This window comes from Anolis carolinensis, chromosome 3 (genome assembly GCF_035594765.1).
Source record: "Anolis carolinensis isolate JA03-04 chromosome 3, rAnoCar3.1.pri, whole genome shotgun sequence".
NCBI lineage: Eukaryota > Metazoa > Chordata > Lepidosauria > Squamata > Dactyloidae > Anolis > Anolis carolinensis.
The window spans coordinates 268,592,692-268,611,793 of record NC_085843.1 but is presented as its reverse complement, the minus strand read 5'-3'; the positions used below and the strand labels follow the sequence as shown (position 1 = coordinate 268,611,793).

Below are 19,102 nucleotides of genomic sequence, written 5' to 3'. Positions count from 1 at the left end.
AATGCATGATGGAACAGAAGAAGTGCTCCACAATTAAATGTTCAGTTGTACATCTTGTGTAAGCTTTCATAATGCATAGTTGCATCTTGGATGAGATATTTTACTAAATAATAATAATAATAATAATAATAATAATAATAATAATAATTTATTTGTATTCCGCCCTATCCCTCAAGGGGACTCAGGGCAGATCCCAACATCCTCTCACTTCTTCCAAATTACAGAGGCCTTTGTATTGTCTAAAATTAGAAATTATTCCAGTATTCCCAAAGTTGTTAAATGTTTTAGTAACTACTTCTGTTAACACGACAAGAGTGCTGAATGAAGTTTATATTCTTTTCAATTTTTTTCCATTTCTGCTTGCAAAGTTTTCCAGAACAAATGCTTATGGAACTATACATCAAATATTTTTTTAAATTGTGGCAGGCAGGAAAAAAAGAGAAAATCTTAGGTGAAAGTTTCACATAGGGGTTTTTTTGTAATAAGCTTTATTGGCTTGTTTTTTTTGGTGAATTTTCATTTTATTTTGGATGAAATGCAATTTAATCCACCATTCTTAGCCATTTATACTCACCTTTTTTCCTTCTTCTTTCTCACCATCTTTTTTCTTTTCCTTTTCCTTTTCTTTCTCCTTCTTAGCCTTTTCATCTTTCCCACTATCCTTTTTGCTCTTTTTCTCATCTTCTTTTCCACTCTCAGTCTTTCCTTTCTCTTTTTCCTTTTCTTTCTTTAAGTCCTTGTCTGGTTTCATTTTCATTACTTTTAGTGCTCGATGGAAAAACTGTTTCTTCAGAAGTCTTAAAGAAAAATTAATTTGGGCGGTTCACTGCTAGAATGGAATTATATGGTAACGTAGATTCAAAACTACACTTATAACTAAGCAAAGTACTAATTTTCTTTCCATATTAGTTTTGGCAGTCTCTAGAATGATTATAAAAATATCAACAAATAATAAATTTAAACCCAGTTCAAATTTTTATGGTAACCATTAGATTGTTCAGCTTTATGAACTATTTATCCTAGTCCTTGTTGTTGTTAAGGCCTTCAAGTCCAACTTATGCGAACCCTATCATGGGGCTCTCTTGGCAACACATATTGGGAGTGGGTTCCTTCTGAGGCTGAGAGAGTGTGACTAGCCCAAGAGCATCCAGTGGGCGTCTATGGCTGAGTGGGGATTCAAACTCTGGTCTGCAGAATCATGGTCCAACACTCAAATTACAAATCTTCACTAGATACAAACATCCAGTTGCTTTGGAGTTATGTAACTGCTATTTTTCCAGACTTTGGATACAGGCAAAACTGTATGATGTCAGACCTACTTCATTAGAAAAATACTGTGAAGGGGAGAAAATCTGGACAAACATGATTTAAAAGAATAATATCTTATTACTCACTTGTAATAATATAATTAAAACACATGTAACTTACCCTGTTTTAACAGTTACCTTATGCAAGATTTATGCCTAAAATTTTAATACCATTGATATTTAATTCTGTTTTAATGTTTGAATATTTATAGATTTAAAATTGTATTGAAATGCTTTTAATATAAGTTGCTTTGAGTCTCCGTATGGAGAGAAAAAGCAGAGTATAAATAGACATAATAATAATACTAATAATACTAATAATAATAATAAACTGGAACCAGACCACATGGAGGGCTATGAACATCACCTTCTTTCTCAAGTTCCTCATTCAAATGAATGCATGTACTAATAGCTAAACATTCAAGAACCATAATAAAGAAAGGGGAAGCATCTACTTGTGTTCAAATAAACACAAGAAGGAATTAGATCATGTGAAATTATCTAAACGACTGGGATTTAAGAGAATATGGTTTCATGTTCAAAGATAGTAGGAAAACAGTCACAATGTTGGATCCTCTGCCTATTGTTTCTGCACTCAATTCAGGAATAATGACCAATCCAGAAAGAGAACTTCTTCCATTCTTGAAAGAGGCTCAAACTCAGCAGAGACTTCTATCACAGGAAGGAAAAAGGTTAAAGTAGGAAACTTTTACCAATTCTCTGCTTCTTTGCAATCTCCCTGAAGGACAAAAACGGTCCTTTAGATAAAACCTCTTCAACCTGCAGCCCTCCAGATGTTTGGGCCTCCAACTCCCAGAAGCCCTAGCCAGCTTGTCCAATGGTCAGGAATTCTGGGAACTGAAGTCTAAAACACCTGAAGGGCAGCAGGTTGAAGAGGCCTGCTTTAGAACAAGATGGAAAATGACGTTGAGGACCAGAGAATCGATGGAATCAATGGAAACCATCCTGCTTCCTCCAATGAAGATAATGTGAAAAGGAGTCTACTTAAGGGATGTCTGGAAAGCATCAAAATATTTGACAGTAACTTTTAAAAACCAATAACTTTTAATAGCCTATCTCCTACCTGTTGCAATAATCAACCACAGACTCTCGAGTTGTAAAGAGAGCTTCTTCTCCTTTCTTTGCTTTTGCCCACTTGGAATCCAAAAGGCAATCCACAGCTTTTGATGCTAAGGAAAGAATGGTGGAAAGTAAGAATCCTCAAAAGACTGAGATAGAAAGAACATGATTGCTTTTGCATGCTACCTGGTCATTCATTCTTTTGATTCAATTATTTCTAACGGAAACAAGCTGAACTAGTACTCAAACTATTATTAGAGACTTTCCACTGTGTTCAAATATGTCCTTTCAATACTTTGGGTCAAATAAAGATTTGAGTAAAACAAACAAACAGCTTAAGACATGGTATACTTAGTTGCAAAAATCAAATTATTTATCATTATTAAACCATAAAAAGAAGTAATGACATCACCAAGATCTGTAAATATAAAGTGGTACCTTACTGTAACATATTATTAAAACCACATGCCTGGTGGAAACGGGAAGAATACAAATTTTGGCAGAAGGAACCTTCTAAATGTCAACCATACTCAAAATAGTAACATCAGATGCCATCCTATGAATGGACGTTTTACATTACAGGCAATGCCCGAGTTACAAACACCTGACTCATAATTAAGAACAGAGGTGAGACAACAGGAAGAGGGAGAAACCTACCCCTAGGAAGGGAAATTCACTTCTGAGAGTGTTATCATGGGGAAAGGTTAGCTTTATCACCAAATTCTTGTTTCCACAACAAGCCAATTTTTTCAAAATCCAATTATCACAGAGACAGAACATGAGGTGAAATCTTCTGAACAAGTGTTAACCTTTCCCTGTGTTATCCAAAACTTTAAATAGCTTTTGGCTGGAGTTACACTCAAAAAATGTACCTGTTCCGACTTACATACAAACCTACAGATTCTATCTTGTTTGTAACTTGGGGACTGCCTGCATAATGATTTCAGAAAGGTTTCTGGAACTGAAGGCAGCAATAAAGAAGAAAATAAATGGCACACTACTATTTATCCACTAAATGTTATAACTCCCTGCAGTTACACTGTCTTAATATTTAGACAGAAAATAAAATTTACCAATGAAATAATCAACTCTGTGACCCATCATGTTGGTAGACTTGGTTGGACAGTTGAACCGCAGGTATTTAGCGACAGCCTTTTCTTCTTTGAATGGCTCTCCCACCTCCTGTAAGAAAAATACAGAAGAAATGAAAATTTAAGGTCAACGTTGAGGTATTTTTCAATTGGGCTTAAAACTCAGGAGGTTACCTGGTTATTTTTTTTCACAGATCTGTATGCACGTGAAACATAATGTATTTGATGTAATGTCTCATTTCACCAAGCTACTGTACTTCCACAAAGCAAATATTCCATTGTTAAGAAATTAAAGATTGGAATTAGAGATTTTCCAGTCTTGGACTGGAGAGAGCATTAACACGACAAACAATGTGGAAAGGAAGCATTCGTGCCAATTTTTTTGGTTAAAAATTAGAGTTTAACACTTAAATAGTTCATTCCAAAGCAAAAGACACTGAGATCTATATAAAGTCACATTAGAACACTCCTGATTCATATGTTCCTTTTCCTCTCCTCTTCCCTGAAACTATCCCCATCATCTGTTCTGGAAAGACACCTAACTACACTATCCAAGGAGAGTTAAGAAATCACTATAACGGTATTCTCCTGCTAGCATCTCTGGATACAATCCATTGCTTAAGGACTAATTCACACATTTACTTTCTTTCTTACTGTGTTTCCCCAAAAATAAGACAGTATTTATATTAATTTTTGCTCCCAAAGATGCGCTAGGTCTTTTTTTTAGGGGATGTCTTATTTTTCCATGAAGCAGAATTCACATTTATTGTTGCACAAAAAAATGAACATTTATTATATACTGTACAGTAGTTGTCATCACAAACCAGCATAACCAGACAAAGTTTGAATCTTATCAGGAATTTCTTGTTACTACCATTATTTCCATGTATAACAATCTATGGTATGTACATTTACCAATCCTGCATGCTCTGCTGTTCTGTTCAGGGGGCGTGCTTCCAAACAAAAACTTTGCTAGGTCTTATTTTCGGGGGAGGCCTTATATTTAGAAATTCAGCAAAACCTCTATTAGGTCTTATTTTCAGGGGATGTCTTATTTTTGGGGAAACAGAGTAGGTATCTTAATTAGGCAGTGAACTGCATATTTGAGTAAGCCCTCTGAGATCAAGCATCATATACACAGTTTTCAAAACAACGCCCATTGCCTCAGATATATTACCTTCATATAGCTGAGTTATCTACCACTGAGATATCAAATACTAAGAGAAGCCTATACGTGTGAACCACTTTAATAAAGTGAATTCAGTTAAGCTTTTATTTCAGAATTAATACTCTGTCACAAGACTATGAAAAGATTTTCAAAACCATAAACAATACTAAAACAAAAAAGTGAAATTTCTAAAACAAAATCATTGTATATCTTCATAAGAGGAGTATCTTCTTTGGATAAGTACAAATTTATCCCCCAAGCTGAAATATTTTTGCAATGGAAAACTGGGTATTTACGTGGATTGATGGCAATGGGACAGTGTTCTGGGCATCTGCCTTGTATTGGGAAACCAAGCACGGCTGCTCAGAATAGCAGCCATTTAATTGTAAGAAAGCAGACGAAATATTAAAATTTCGTCCAGTTTTTGATAGCACCTGTATAATAGATATCCATGAAGCTAGTTTGTTGAACATAAAATCTTCAAATACTGAACACACATAGGATTTGTTTAAAGTATTTTTTCAAGAAAAAATACACAAGTTTTTTTAAGTATATAAAACTAAAAACCCACATAAAACACAATATCTTATCTACCACACACTGAGGATTTTTCAGTTTGGGGAAAGCAAGGGGGAAATATGAGTTTACTAGTCTTAGAAAGCTACATTTCCTTGAAGGATAAAAACTGCCTAGCCTGGTCATGAACCTTACACTCTGCTGCTGTTGAATTATCAGAAGACAGCAGTAGCCTTCTACTAGCCTGGTGAGAAGTAGAGGCTATTCCTGAAAGACAAGGATTTGAGCTCAATAACTCCTTTGGCTTACACTACATTGTGTTCAATTCAGGCCTGGCTCTAAAAAGTCTAGACATATAGCAGCTTATCTAGACATATAGCAGCTTTGTTATATAACAAATAGGATGCCCATGTGCACTATTTCACGTGAGGTGGTCCTCTATTTGAAGACCTCTCCAATGTAAGAAATCTGATTAAAACCCAAAGAATCATGTGAGAAGTGAGTGGGGCCTTGAACTGGTCTTTTCGGAATTACCATTGGAAAGCTGATTAAGCACCAATCCAGTAAAGTTGTGGCTATAGTGAGAGATACGGTACTTCAGTTTATATTAATTATTTCCAATTCTGCTTCTGCACAATAATATTATTTGTCCTCTTCCGACTTGTTTTTATTGATCCTGCATTTCTTCTTTTTCTGGCAATATATTAAGTTGCCACACCAGTTATAAAAATGCATATTTCCTTTATTATGTGTAAGTTGTTTGCTTTGACATGCTGGTGACAACCATAAATTGTCTGATTCTGCAGATCATAACATAAATGACAACCATAAATTGTCTTATTCTGCATATCCCAACATAAAAATGACAACAATAAACTGTTGGATTTGCGCATCATTATATAAATGACAACTATACATTTTTTGATTTTGTAATCATAAGTAGTGTCTCTCAGATCTATGATAAAAAGCTAGTTCTATGTTCCCTCCGTTTAGGAGGATAAAAAGCTTGTTCTAGTTCCCTCCATTTAGGAGCTAAAACTATAGAGCTTTATGTCAGAATTGACACTATGAAGTACAGCACATTTGACCCTTACAATGTTTTCCATTGAGAAGCAAAAAGCCAGCTATTTAAAAATGTTTTGCTGTCCATGATGAATAAATGTTATTTGCTATTGGTTTTAATGTGCTAATGAAATCTTTAATTGGCTGCACTGTCAGATTTTTATTAAATTTGTTATTAGAATTATCAGTATTTTATTTAAGCTTTCTAAGAATAACTACAGTATGATTTAGACTAGTTTCATATATTACTTAGGATGTTTGATTTTGCCTATATTGTAGTTTATAAAAATGTTACATGATTGGGGGAAATACTGAAGCAATTTTAAAATAGTGGTTTGAGTATTTTTCCTCTTCTGATATTCCACACAGAAATACGTTAAAAAAACAATTGATGAAATTGCTTATGAACGTGTCCTTTGAACAATCACAAATTAAGGAACATGAAAAATTATAGTATTAGGTAACTCTTGCTTTGACAAGCTATCAACGTAAAACGGAAACCATGTTTGTGGCATGAAATATTTTTTATCTATGAAAGAAAATCATATTAAGCAAATGAAGCCCATTTATTTATGGTACAGTTGCCTTTTACTTCTTTTTGCAAACTGGTAACGAAGTGCAGAAGAAGACCTACTAATAACACTAACTAGTCATATCAACAGTTTCACAGCCACAATTCTCTTTTGCAAACAGAGAGCATAATACAAAAGAATTCAGGAAGGGGAGTTTGGAAAATGTATGCAGAGTCTGCAAAGCAGTGGGGTAACCTGAACATATAAACTATTTTTAACTAATTCTATTGTTTGTTTCTGGTTATGTAGCAAATGAAAAGTAGTCAAACCAATTCATTTAATATTTATATGTAATCCCACTCATATCCTCCTATAGCAAACAAATATTTAGGATTAGTAAAAATGAAATAAAACAAAATAAAAGAGGTTGAGATTAAAAAATAATTGAGGACAAATAGCTCACAGAAGGCTATGAATGTCAAACAATAAACAATCCTCAATCTTGAAATCTGCCAATTCTATAGTAATCTCATACAAATACAAGGTGAAAATGACTGAAATGAAAGTTATCTTGGAATTATAAAGATGAAAGTGATCACATGGGCCATCAGCTTCAACCCTCTACTCAGTGCAAGATCTCCAGGCAAAGTATTCCCAGCAGATAACTGCCCAGCCTCTTTTTGAAGACATCTAGGCAAGGAAACCCCACTACCTTGTTAGGCAATCCGTTCCATTGCCAAGCCACACTTGTTGTCAAGAAGATTCAGTTGAAATCTACTCTCGTATAAAGACAAACCATTAGATGTGGTCCTACTCTCCATATCAGTAGAGAACAGCCCCCCTTCTTTTGTGACAGTCCTAGAGGTATTTAGAGAGAGCAATTGTGTCACCCCTCTGTTTTCACCAAACTGAACATGCCCCAGTTCCATCAACCTTGTTCAAAGGTTTTGTTCTTCATACTCCTTATTATCCTCGTTGCCCTTTTTTTTAATAAGCTCTAGATTGTCTATATCCTTCTTAAAATAATGTCCCCAGATCTGGCTGTCATGATGCCTGACCAGTACAGACTATACTGGGACAATTTCTTCCCTTGAATTGGAAACTATTCTTCTATTGTTACAGGTTAAAACAGCATTCACCTTCTTTGCTGCATTGTATCACAATAGCAGGAAAAGCCATCAACAAAATCCTAAACAAACTGACAGTAGGTTCTACAGAGATGTACAGGATGTACTTCCAGAAAAGCATGTTGCTATTATTATTGAAATAGCACTATCAAAGGTACATTGCATTTTTAACAATAAGTAACAAAAAGTTTATCATCTACATTTCAACAGAAAAATAGATGGAGGAAAGGAAAATGGAGTAGAGCATTCCAGGGAAAGAATGGGCACATGTTTATCACTAACTCCTCATGCTCACTGCAGTAACAAACTCAAATTTACTACTTTACAACTAATAAAATAAAATATTCCATCAATTTAGAAATCTAGAATCAATTTAGGCTTTAAAAATAGGCTACATTTCTTGTCCTACTCTACTTTTGGAAGGGACATTTTGTTTTATATGGGACAGCATTCCATCATGTGAGCTCTCAGCATACATTTAAATGGATTTATAATCTCAGCAAGAACCAGGCCTTAGATTTAGTTAGGAATAGAGTCAAATTATATTAGATTTAATGTGTTGTCAAAGGCTTTCATGGCTGGGATCACAGGGTTGTTGTATGTTTTCCGGGCTGTATGGCCATGTTCTAGAAGTATTCTCTCCTGACAAGAAATAGGAACATGTATGTTTTAGGCTCTAACCACACTATTGAAATAACAGCCATACATTGTAAAGTAAATAAACACATTTGTATTTTTGACTTCAAGAACTAAGAGAAATAGAAGTCATAAAAATACACCCGTGCATTTTCATTTCAAATGTTATTTGCAATGAAAATGTCCAAGGACTTTAAATCCATAAGAACATTAAAGATAAAATTAAGCTATTAATGACACGCCGTCTTTCTATAGGCATTCACAATACATTATATCTGGAACTACAGCATCATCTCTGCTCTGATATAACATCAACATTGCTATTTGCAACAAAACCAGCAAATATTGCCAGTTCAGGACAAACATTATTCCAAAATGATGCAAAATAGAAATCCACATAAAAGTCTAAGAAACAAAACCCCTCACCCTTGCCCCCAGCTCACAAAATTACTAACCAGCTCATTTCCACACAGATCTGGAGGAAGCTGAGGACAGAATGGGGGCATATCTTCTGGAATCCCATCTTCAGATTCCCACATGAAGCCTTCGGGTGGTAAAAAAGAACACCTCTAGTATTTAACTATATACTTATTAGATAAGGCAGATTTGCTCTTAATACTCTTGAATAGACAATTGCAGAAAATCCTAGGAATGAGTGGAAGACTACTTTTCACAGTGTGAGACAATGCTGGGGAGGAAGTACTGTTATGCAAATGGAGAAGCATGTTGGCACATCCTTAAATTCTTACATATTCACCTTAGTAGTTTTTACATACTTTTTTTGCTAGAGGCTGTTGAGGAATGGCGCAACAGGAGTAGGAAACTAAGACCAGAATTATTTCTATCATGACCAACTATGGAAGGTTTTAAGGCTTAAAATACTTCAGTTTCTGTGGTCTTTGAAACATGTTGTTTGTATGGAAAGAATTGAGCAATTTATTGTGTACAGAATGTGGTCTACAGATTGTCAAATTATAAATGTACAATTATTATCAACTTATTTTAAGTGCCTATAAATTCAATCATTATCACTGAAATGATAAATCTTCCTTGTTAGTAACTTAACAGAGGAATTTCTGGTCTTTTAAATCAAGAAACCTAACATACATAAATACTAGCAAAAAAGATAGTCAGAAATGAGCAGAGTGAAATCAGGAGTTTTGAAAAGAAATCCAAAAATGTTGACAGATGCTATAATCTCAGAATTATTTAATATACTAAAATACTACAGCAATACCAATCACTCCAAGATCAAAACATCCTATAAATGTAAAACCACACCCATCTGCATGTACTGACGTTGCTCACTATGGGCCCTTCTAGACGAGCCCTACATCCCAGGATCTGATCCCAATTTTGTTTATCCCAGATTATCTGGCAGTAAGGACTCATATAATCTAGTTTAAAGCAGAAAACCTGGGATCAGATCCTGGGATATAGCGCCTGACTGGAAAGGCCCTATACTATGCTTCTGAACTTTGGTAAACTTTATCACAATATTCCATCCAGCCAGTGCTCAAACCATCCTTTCAATTCCCCACCTAGTACTCTCCAGAGCTGTCATTAATACACCTCTGGTCATCTGCAAAGAGAATGGCCAGAAAGCTGTTGTCCATTAGGAGCGCACTGATTAAGGGAGTATAGCTTAATCCAAAATCAAGCAATAGAGAGAATATGCAGGAAAAACACAAGACTTCCCAATTCATATATTACTACTACAGCAGTTCTGTATACGCAGCAAAAATGCACACAAGGATCTGTTACTGGTTCTCCAAAACGCTTATCTGAATAAGAATGCCTCTGTACCTGTGTTCCCTATCACAAGAGATTCTATACCATAGTGAGTTGATATCAAATACATGCAAGATTGTCTTTTGAAAATAGAAATAAAGTTCCACCTTCAGTCTTTCAAATATCTGAAATCCTTGAATACAGCTTGGAATGGCAGTGTGTCTTCAATTTATTAAATTATTGATAACTTAGAAACTACGGAGAAGAACCTAGTTATACAAATGCAGTATAAAATCATGAGATTAATTATGTAATAAAATATTAAGTATGACATGTACCCAAAGTTCTTCATAAGCACGACAAAGGTGTAATTTTCATCATCATCATCATTTAATTACTTATTAATCGCCCTCCATCCAAGATGCCCTAGGCGATTTACAAGATAAAATTGTAGAGGATAAAAATACATACATATAAATATTGATAAAATTAACATAGATTAAAAGCTCTAGTAAAGAGCCAGGTCTTGAGTGCTAGGGTAAAAGGCCCTAACTCACGCATGGCTCTCATATAGGGCGGCAAGGCATTCCATAAGGCAGGGGCAGAAATAGAAAAAGCTCTGCGTCTGGTCCTTTCCAAATGCACTTCTCTAGGACCCGGTATATAAAGTAAGTCGCGTTGAGATCGTCGTTGTGACCTCCGATGATGGGAGAATGAGAGACGGTCCCTAAGGCACCTGGGAATTGTAAATGTTTTGTATGTCTACGGTATGTATTTTTTGTGTTTTAAAAAATAAAAATTTATTTTAAAAAATGGGCCCTGGCCGTAAAGAATTTTAAAGGTCAGAACTAGCATCTTATATAGACCACGGTAATCAGTTGGAAGCCAATGCAGATGCTGCAGCACTGGTGTTATATGGAATTTCATGGGTGTTCTTGTGAGTAGCCTGGCTGCCGCATTCTGAACAATACGGAGCTTTCGGGTCGTGGACATTGGAAGGCCAACATACAGGGCGTTGCAATAGTCCAGACTAGACTTGACCGTGGCATGGATGACTGTTTCCAGAGCCTCATCAGATAGATAAGGTGCCAGTTGCCTCGCTTGTCGTAGATGGAAAAAGGCCTGTTTGCTAGCAGCAGCACCTGAGCTTCCTTTGTCAGCTGCGAATCCAAAACAACACCCAGGCTCTTAACGGTAGGCGAAGGAGATAGGGCAGCACCATCGAAGGTGGGTAGCAAATGGGTCAGACCAGTCGAGCGGCCATGCCAAAGAATCTCAGTCTTTGCCGGGTTCACCTTCAGTCTACTAGCACGTAGCCAGTTCGACAGGAACTGACAAGAAAGGCCTTGTACTCTCAATGCTCTTTGCACTGCTCCAAATAAACAGTGGAGGACAACTAAGATACATGTTATACCACCATATGATCAGAAAATCTAGTTTTCAAATCTTTTTCTTTTAAAAATTTAAGTATGGACATGTACATTACAATGGGAAACATTCACGTTATTTTTTAAAAAAATTAAAAAATACTTGCTGAATAGTTTATTTCTGATATTCCTGGATTTTTCTTTTGCTCCTCACAACATACTCCCTTCCTTGTATCTTGAACTCACATGAGAGATTAATCGGCATTTATAGATAGATAGAATATGTTCTGCTCATATTATACTGTGTATAATATATCAAAACCTAAATCTGAACCAGAAACATGCTGGCTGAAAGTGTTGAAAGCATTTCAAGTTACATATTAAGAAGGAAAATTAGATTGGAATCAACGTATTGATAATAATACATCTCTTTTCAATAATTAACACGATTATCTGTTTGCTTCTTTAATCTTTGATTATTGCATCTTTCAGTTGAATGCTTTGAAGAAAAATAAACTAAAATCTTATTCTTTGGTGTAACATGCTAAGAAAGAATACTATAGTAATTGTTGAAGCAAAAGTGGAAAATGAAATGGATTTACAAACTTAACACACAAATATTGCAGAAATTTGATAATTTAAAACTGAAACCCCTGTTTTAGAGTTAAGCACACATGTCCATACTGCTATATACTGAAAATATTGAATTTATTACATTTAATTAACTTATTGAACTTTTGTTTCCATTTCCAAACAACAGGATGCAAGATTTAAGAAATTTGACTGATTCAAATCTCAATCCATTTAAATCCAGTTGAAATGCTAATAGCACTTAACATCACTTTCACAAGTAAGGAAGTGAGCACAGAAAAACTCTTGAGAAGAGACTGTGCTGGCTGGTTACCTGCATGGATAACTCCATTAAACTGGCCTAAAACTTTCCTTTGAAGGCAGTGCAGCAACCTTAGTAGCAGAGAATAGTCTGAAGCTGATCGTGTATGGCTGTTTCTCATAGACAGAAGTAGAGAGCCAGAGCACCAGGTAACAATTTCATTATAACTTGATTTGCAAAGACTTGAACCAGTGTCTTGCTGAAAGTGTAACACAGATTTGACTTGATGGCTGCCTAGCTGACAGGTCTGCCAGCTAAGCAAACCACCTCATTCTAGAAGTTCCAGATTTGAATGTATCACTGCACGGGCCTTCCCAAGAGAGCTGCTGGGAGCAGGAGGCAAGAGAAGAGGATGAACTGAAAACACAGTATGTTCTTCCTTCTTCTCGCTGCCCACTGGAAATTATAATAAGATGTAATTTATGAAGCCATCAATCTAGAGTGCAGATCATTTGTATTTATTTCTATATTCTAATTCCTGCAGGAGTATGAATAATTTTCCACAGCTGTACAACTTCACTTTTAAAAGCAACATAACATTACTGCGTATTGAACTACTTTTTCTGTCAATTTTGTTGTATAACATGATGTTTTGGTGCTTAATTTGCAAAATCATAACCTAATTTCATGTTTAATAGGTTTTTCCTTAATCCCTCCTTATTATCCAAGATATTCGCTTATCCAAGCTTTTGCTGGCCCATTTAGCTTGGATAAGTGAGGCTCTACTGTAATGACATAACCTTTTTAACAGTTAAGACTTGAGAACAACGGTATCTATTATTATGATTGTTCAGTTCCAGAGCACAAAGTGTTCACCTACAATCATCCATCTTAAAACTTGACTTAAAAAACCCGAAATCCCCTTAAGCATTTATGCTAGGAACCATAGTAAATTCCTAATCTATCTGTCATAAAAAGGTAAATAGTTTTTTTAAAAAAAAATCACTGTACAACGTTGCAGAGAATGTTGTGATGTGTGGGATTTTGTGTTAATCGTGCAGCTGTATCATTGCAGCCTTGATTTCTGTCATAGAATGTTTGAGAAATGGGACAATATCTTGCATATTTAGATAGTAATTTTAAAAACAATAATTGGGTTTCTTTCATGCTGACTGACTTTGAACTGTAACTCTGATGTATGGATAAAATAAGACTTTGTTGTTAATGCATTAGGGCTTGCAATTTGCCCGGCTCTGTTTCAAATAATGGAAAATAGCTGTTTTTCTGCTTATTCTTCATACACTTAGACTGAGAGTTTCTAATTAAATGACCACAAATAACATGTGCTTGAGGGACTGAAAGCAACATAAAAAATATTGATCTCAAATAATTACTGTAACTATGATTACCTTATCTCAAAACTAAGAAAGCAGTTGGCAATTAGAAGTTGGTACTTCTAGAAACTTCCCTTCCACATACTTTACTGTTTAAGAGAAGTATGTCAATCTGTTTTGTGTTCTGTTTCTGTGATTAAATATACTGATCCATCTTAGTTACATTTTAGTTATCAATTTCTACGCTGCAAGTTTTTTAACTTTGTGTTTTCAAATACATTACAACTTGTACCCTCGGTTCGCTTCTGACACGATAAATAAATCAATTTTTATATATGATAAAATATGTAGAAACTAAAGCGAGTTGGAAAAAGTGGAAGACTTGGTAGTGGTTTCTGACTATTCTGTGTTTCACAGCATCCTTCAGATCTCCAGATTATTCAGAATAATACCTACTACTACAGCCAGCTTCACATGCCTAAAAAGAGAGTTTGCAGATCTATTTTATAATTAGACTTTATTCGGATTGTTGATTTCCTGAAAGAATAGCAGCATGAGCATTTTCAGATCTGCACTTACGGTATATTACTATCGGTACAGATTCATATTTATCCAAGTGCATCACAGAAATGGGGGGGGGGGGGGGATATGATGATATGACAATTTCTCCCATTCATTAGCATAATTACTACAGGCATATATTCATGCTCCACACATAGTGCAGATCCAATAATTCACTGATGGAACTACCCTCAATCCCAAACATCATCTGTGTTGCCTGAAAAATGACTCCTACATTTTAAGGAAAGCTAATTCCTGGGTGATTTTGCTGATACTGAAAAGAAAGCTGTATTCAGAGGGTGCATTCTCTGAAAAATAAAAGCATCATACTGATCTGAGGATCTGCAGGCTGCTATTATTTTTTAGAGAATGCACCTTCTGAATTCAATATTTATGGAAATACAGCAACCAAGAACAGGAGAAAGGCATTGATGACATGACTATCTCTCCTGTGGCCCTACTGCAGTGCAAAATTGATGGCCACGATGAATGCAGAATGAATTTCAAATCCCAGATTCCCCTTATAAATCCTTTCAGAAACGACCAACCCTGAATTTTGACTAGTCCTGGATTTTCTTCCAGGACTAGTCAATATGATCTTTCAACAATGACTTGGGAGAAAAAGGATATGTGCTTTCTTATCTGTCTTGTTTTTAATTTCTTTCTTATTAATGCTAGCCATAGGTGGCTGTAATGTATAACTCAGAAAATGTGAATATTAATCCCCATATCATTTTTGGAAAAAATAGCTTTAAGCAGTTTTAGAGGGCGTTTGCTATTTGCCAATTGTTGCAGTTTGACAAATTATATCTAGTGCTAATCAGGTGAAATATGTTTTCCAAAAAGACAGGAGGAGTGTAACATATGGCTCATTCACAATGCATTGAAAAAGTTTGGAAAACTGCTTGGATTGTTTAGTCAGAGATAACAATAGCAGAACAGCTTGGTGTAGCTGTTTCAGTGGGGCTGTAACTTTGGAGACAAGGATTTGAATCCATGCTCAGCCATGGAAACCCACCAGGTGACACAGGGAAAGTCACACTCTTTTAGCAGCAGAGGAAAGCAAGGGCAACCCCCTTCTAAACAAATCTCACGAAGAAAACTCAGTGATAGGTTTACCTTAAGAGTCACCACAGGTTGGAAATAACTTGAAGACACAGAACAACATTTATGCAATAGTCTCCCCTTATCTGTAGTTTCGCTTTCTGCAGTTTCAGTTACCTATGGTCAACAATGGCCCAAAAATATAAAATGGAAATTTCCAGACATAAAGAATCCATGTTTTAAATGACACTATGTATTTCCCTCATTGTTATTACAATATACTGTTATAATTGTTTTTTTTAATATGAGTTAATGTTGTTAATCTCTTGGTGTACCTAATATATAAATTAAACTTTATTATATGTATGGTAGGTATAAGCGGAAAAACATACAGTAGTATATATAGGAATCAGTAACATTCACAATTTCAGGCACCCACTGAGTGTCTTAGAATATACCCCTGTGGATAAAAGGGGGGGGGAGTAGTAGTGTATTATATACATAAGAGTAAAGGTGCCCCGTCCTCATCCCTCTGCATTGCCAGAAACTGACGCTTGAGAAATTTCTCCATCTTCAAAGACTAGTCTAGTGAACAGACAGGAAGTTACTGCAGAGTCATCCTATCTGGGTTTCACTGATTTCACTATTCTGACCGGGGAAAAACATTGTTTAACAATAAAACTGTCTATAGTTTAATTCCATTTAATATTTATTTTTAGATGCATTGTGCCTGAAACTATGAGCCGCCTTGACTGACAATTTTGGGGATAAAACCAGGATATAAATAAATCTAACAATAGTCGTACTTATTGTTGCATTTACACACTAACATGCATAAAATTATAATTATCCATGTTAGAAATCTAAGATTGTGACCTAGTTGTTGACATATGGTATTTACTGTAAAAGAAAGGCAAGGGATTATTTCTGTTACCTACTGTATTGTATCAAAGATGTCTGATATAAACTCTCCTTCAGGGAAGTCCCCATTCCGATATTCTAATTTAATCAAGTCAGCAGGTGTACATGCTTCTCTGAATTTTCTTATTAAAATAATTTAGTATGGCCTCAAAGGGCCACTCTTTTGCAGATACAATGTATTCAACACCTCACACAGGTATACATGGCATATATAACACAAACCATCTAAGAATGTAGACATTATTAATACTAGCTTTAAATTAGAAAATGACATTACCTCCCTCTCATTAGAGAAAAGCAAAAATAATTATTGCAGTTGACTGCAGAAAAAATGACTCATTGATGTGTTCTCAATACATCTGGAACATCGAAGAAGAAACACTCTCAAAGAGGGTGTGAGGCTGTGTATGAATGTAAGGATGATAGAAGCTGTGAGTGCATATGATAATATATGTGGCCAAGTGTGCTAAGATAGCAGGACTGGTAAAAGGTGATAAACTGTTATTGCAAACGACAGGATAGCATTTACTAACGCACGCCATGCAAGGTCCACAAAACACAGCAATGAAGAACACTCTCATGCTCACTAAGTAGGAAACTCTCACAGTAAACTAGAATATATACATTTCAAGTGTTATGAGAAGAAGACATTCTTCTACATTTAGAGGTGTTGAGAACAGCTTCTGGGAACCTCCTTCTTGGTTTTGTGGAAACACTTAGCAATAAAGTGTTGTATGGGAGAAATTCATGCCACAGCATGGTGCAACAAAGGAAATATGAATGAAAGAGTCGGCAAGGAGTGGGGGAAGATGTAAACATATGTTACAGTAAGAGACAGAAATCTTCATTATGCTGGAAGGGAAGCCATTTGGGCTCAACCCAAAAGATCTTGGACTTGAATCCATGTAAAGGTCACCCATATGGGAAAAAATTCGAAAGAAACCAGGCTTTCAGTTTGCCACCAGAGGACTGGGAAGAAAAGCTTCTGTGTGGAGGGAAAGAAGAGACAGGAAAAGCTTTGTGTTTGTGATTATGGGAGTCTGGGTGGGGAAATGAGGTACAAACTGCACCTCAACCAATTATAATAGAAATAATGCACCCCAGCCAATGATGACAATATCGATGATGATGATGTTAACAGAATAAAAAAAAGATATAGAAAGCAAGCTTTTGTGCGCAGAGAAAGAAGAAATGGGGAGATGTCTGTGTTGTGACTGCAGGAGGTGCATGTGGAGAAATGGGGTACAAAATGCACCCACAATCAATAACAATAATGGACCCCAACCAATAATGATGATGATGATGACAGAATAATAAAAGACTGGGCAGGAGAGCTTCTGCATGGAGAGGGAAAAGCTTTTTGTTGTGCCTGTGGAAGTAAAGGAACAAGGTACAAAACGCACTTCAGCCAATGTGCAAAGCAAAGAATGCAAGCAGGGGGTTGGACTGGATGGCCCGTGAGGTCTCTTCCAACTTTACGATTCAATGATTCTATGCTGGTGAGTGGTAAGTAAAGTATTCTGGTGGGGAAAGGGGACTGAGAGATGATACCTGAAAAGCGTAAATGTATTGCGCTTGGGCTCTTTCCAAGGGAAGTAGTAGCATCCCTCTGGTGTTTTCTGTAGGTGTCCCATATGTATCAGAAACTCTTCCCAGAAGAGGGGAGATTTACATCCCAATCCCAAAAAGAAGAGATATAAATAAATATAACAACAATAATATAATACAGTGGTGGTATACAGTGTGTGTGTGTGTGTGTGTGTGTATATATATATATATATATATAACTGATGGTGATGCTAAAGTGCAGTAAGGAAAAGGATGCAAAGGGAATTGAGAATGGAGCTGTGAAGGGAATCAATTTAGATTACAAGTCTGAGGGCAAGGAACGGTTTTGTTGCTGTTATTTACTTGTAAAAAGCCTTGCAGTGATAGTGCTGTATAAATAATTGATTGTGACAATAATAATAGAACAATAACAGTAATAGTAATAGTAATAATAATAATAATAATGTTATTATAGAATGATGATAGGATGACAAAGTATATTCAGGATGAGAATTAATGAGATTGTAAACCTGAGGGCAGGAAACCACTTTGTTGTTGTTTTTACTTGTCAATAGCCATGCACAGGGGTGGCAGTACATGAATAACCAATGATAATGATAATACTAACAATAATGTAATAATGACATGATAATAATAATAATAATAATGCAATAGTGATGATGGGATGATGCCAATGATATTCAGGATGAAGCTGTGAAGGGTATTAATTTAGATTACAAGCCTGAGGACAGGGAACTATTTTCTTGATGGGTTGTTGTAAGCCTTCCGTGATGTATGGCCATGTTCTAGAAGCACTCTCTCTTGATGTTTCGCCCACAACGATGGCAGGCATGCTCAGTGGATGAGGGGTCTGCTGGAAACTAAGTAAGTGAGGTTTATGTATCTGTGGAGTATCCATTTTCTTGCTGTTATTGATTTGTAAATAGCCATGCACAGGGGTGGCAGTATAGAATCATAGAATCGTAGAGTTGGAAGAGACCTCATGGGCCATCCAGTCCAACCCCCTGCCAAGAAGCAGGAAAATCTCATTCAAAGCACCCCTGACAGATGGCCATCCAGCCTCTGCTTAAAAGCCTCCAAAGGAGCCTCCACCACAGCCCAGGGGAGAGAGTTCCACTGCCGAACAGCTCTCACAGTGAGGAAGTTCTTCCTGATGTTCAGGTGGAATCTCCTTTCCTGTAGTTTGAAGCCATTGTTCCGCGTCCTAGTCTGCAAGGCAGCAGAAAACAAGCTTGCTCCCTCCT

The 19,102-nt window shown here is 36.1% G+C and overlaps 1 protein-coding gene across 1 annotated transcript in view; it reads right to left on the bottom strand.

Moving 5' to 3' along the window:
• sec62 (SEC62 homolog, preprotein translocation factor) overlaps positions 1 to 19,102 on the bottom strand; it is a 32,730-nt gene that overhangs the window by 12,645 nt on the left and 983 nt on the right. Inside the window, exons 2-4 of the mRNA XM_003218141.3 lie at positions 3,461 to 3,569; positions 2,392 to 2,497; positions 575 to 797 (exon numbers count right to left, since the gene is read on the bottom strand). Of these exons, the coding sequence (XP_003218189.1) occupies positions 575 to 797; positions 2,392 to 2,497; positions 3,461 to 3,569 (438 nt within the window). The remainder of the gene's footprint in view (positions 1 to 574; positions 798 to 2,391; positions 2,498 to 3,460; positions 3,570 to 19,102) is intronic.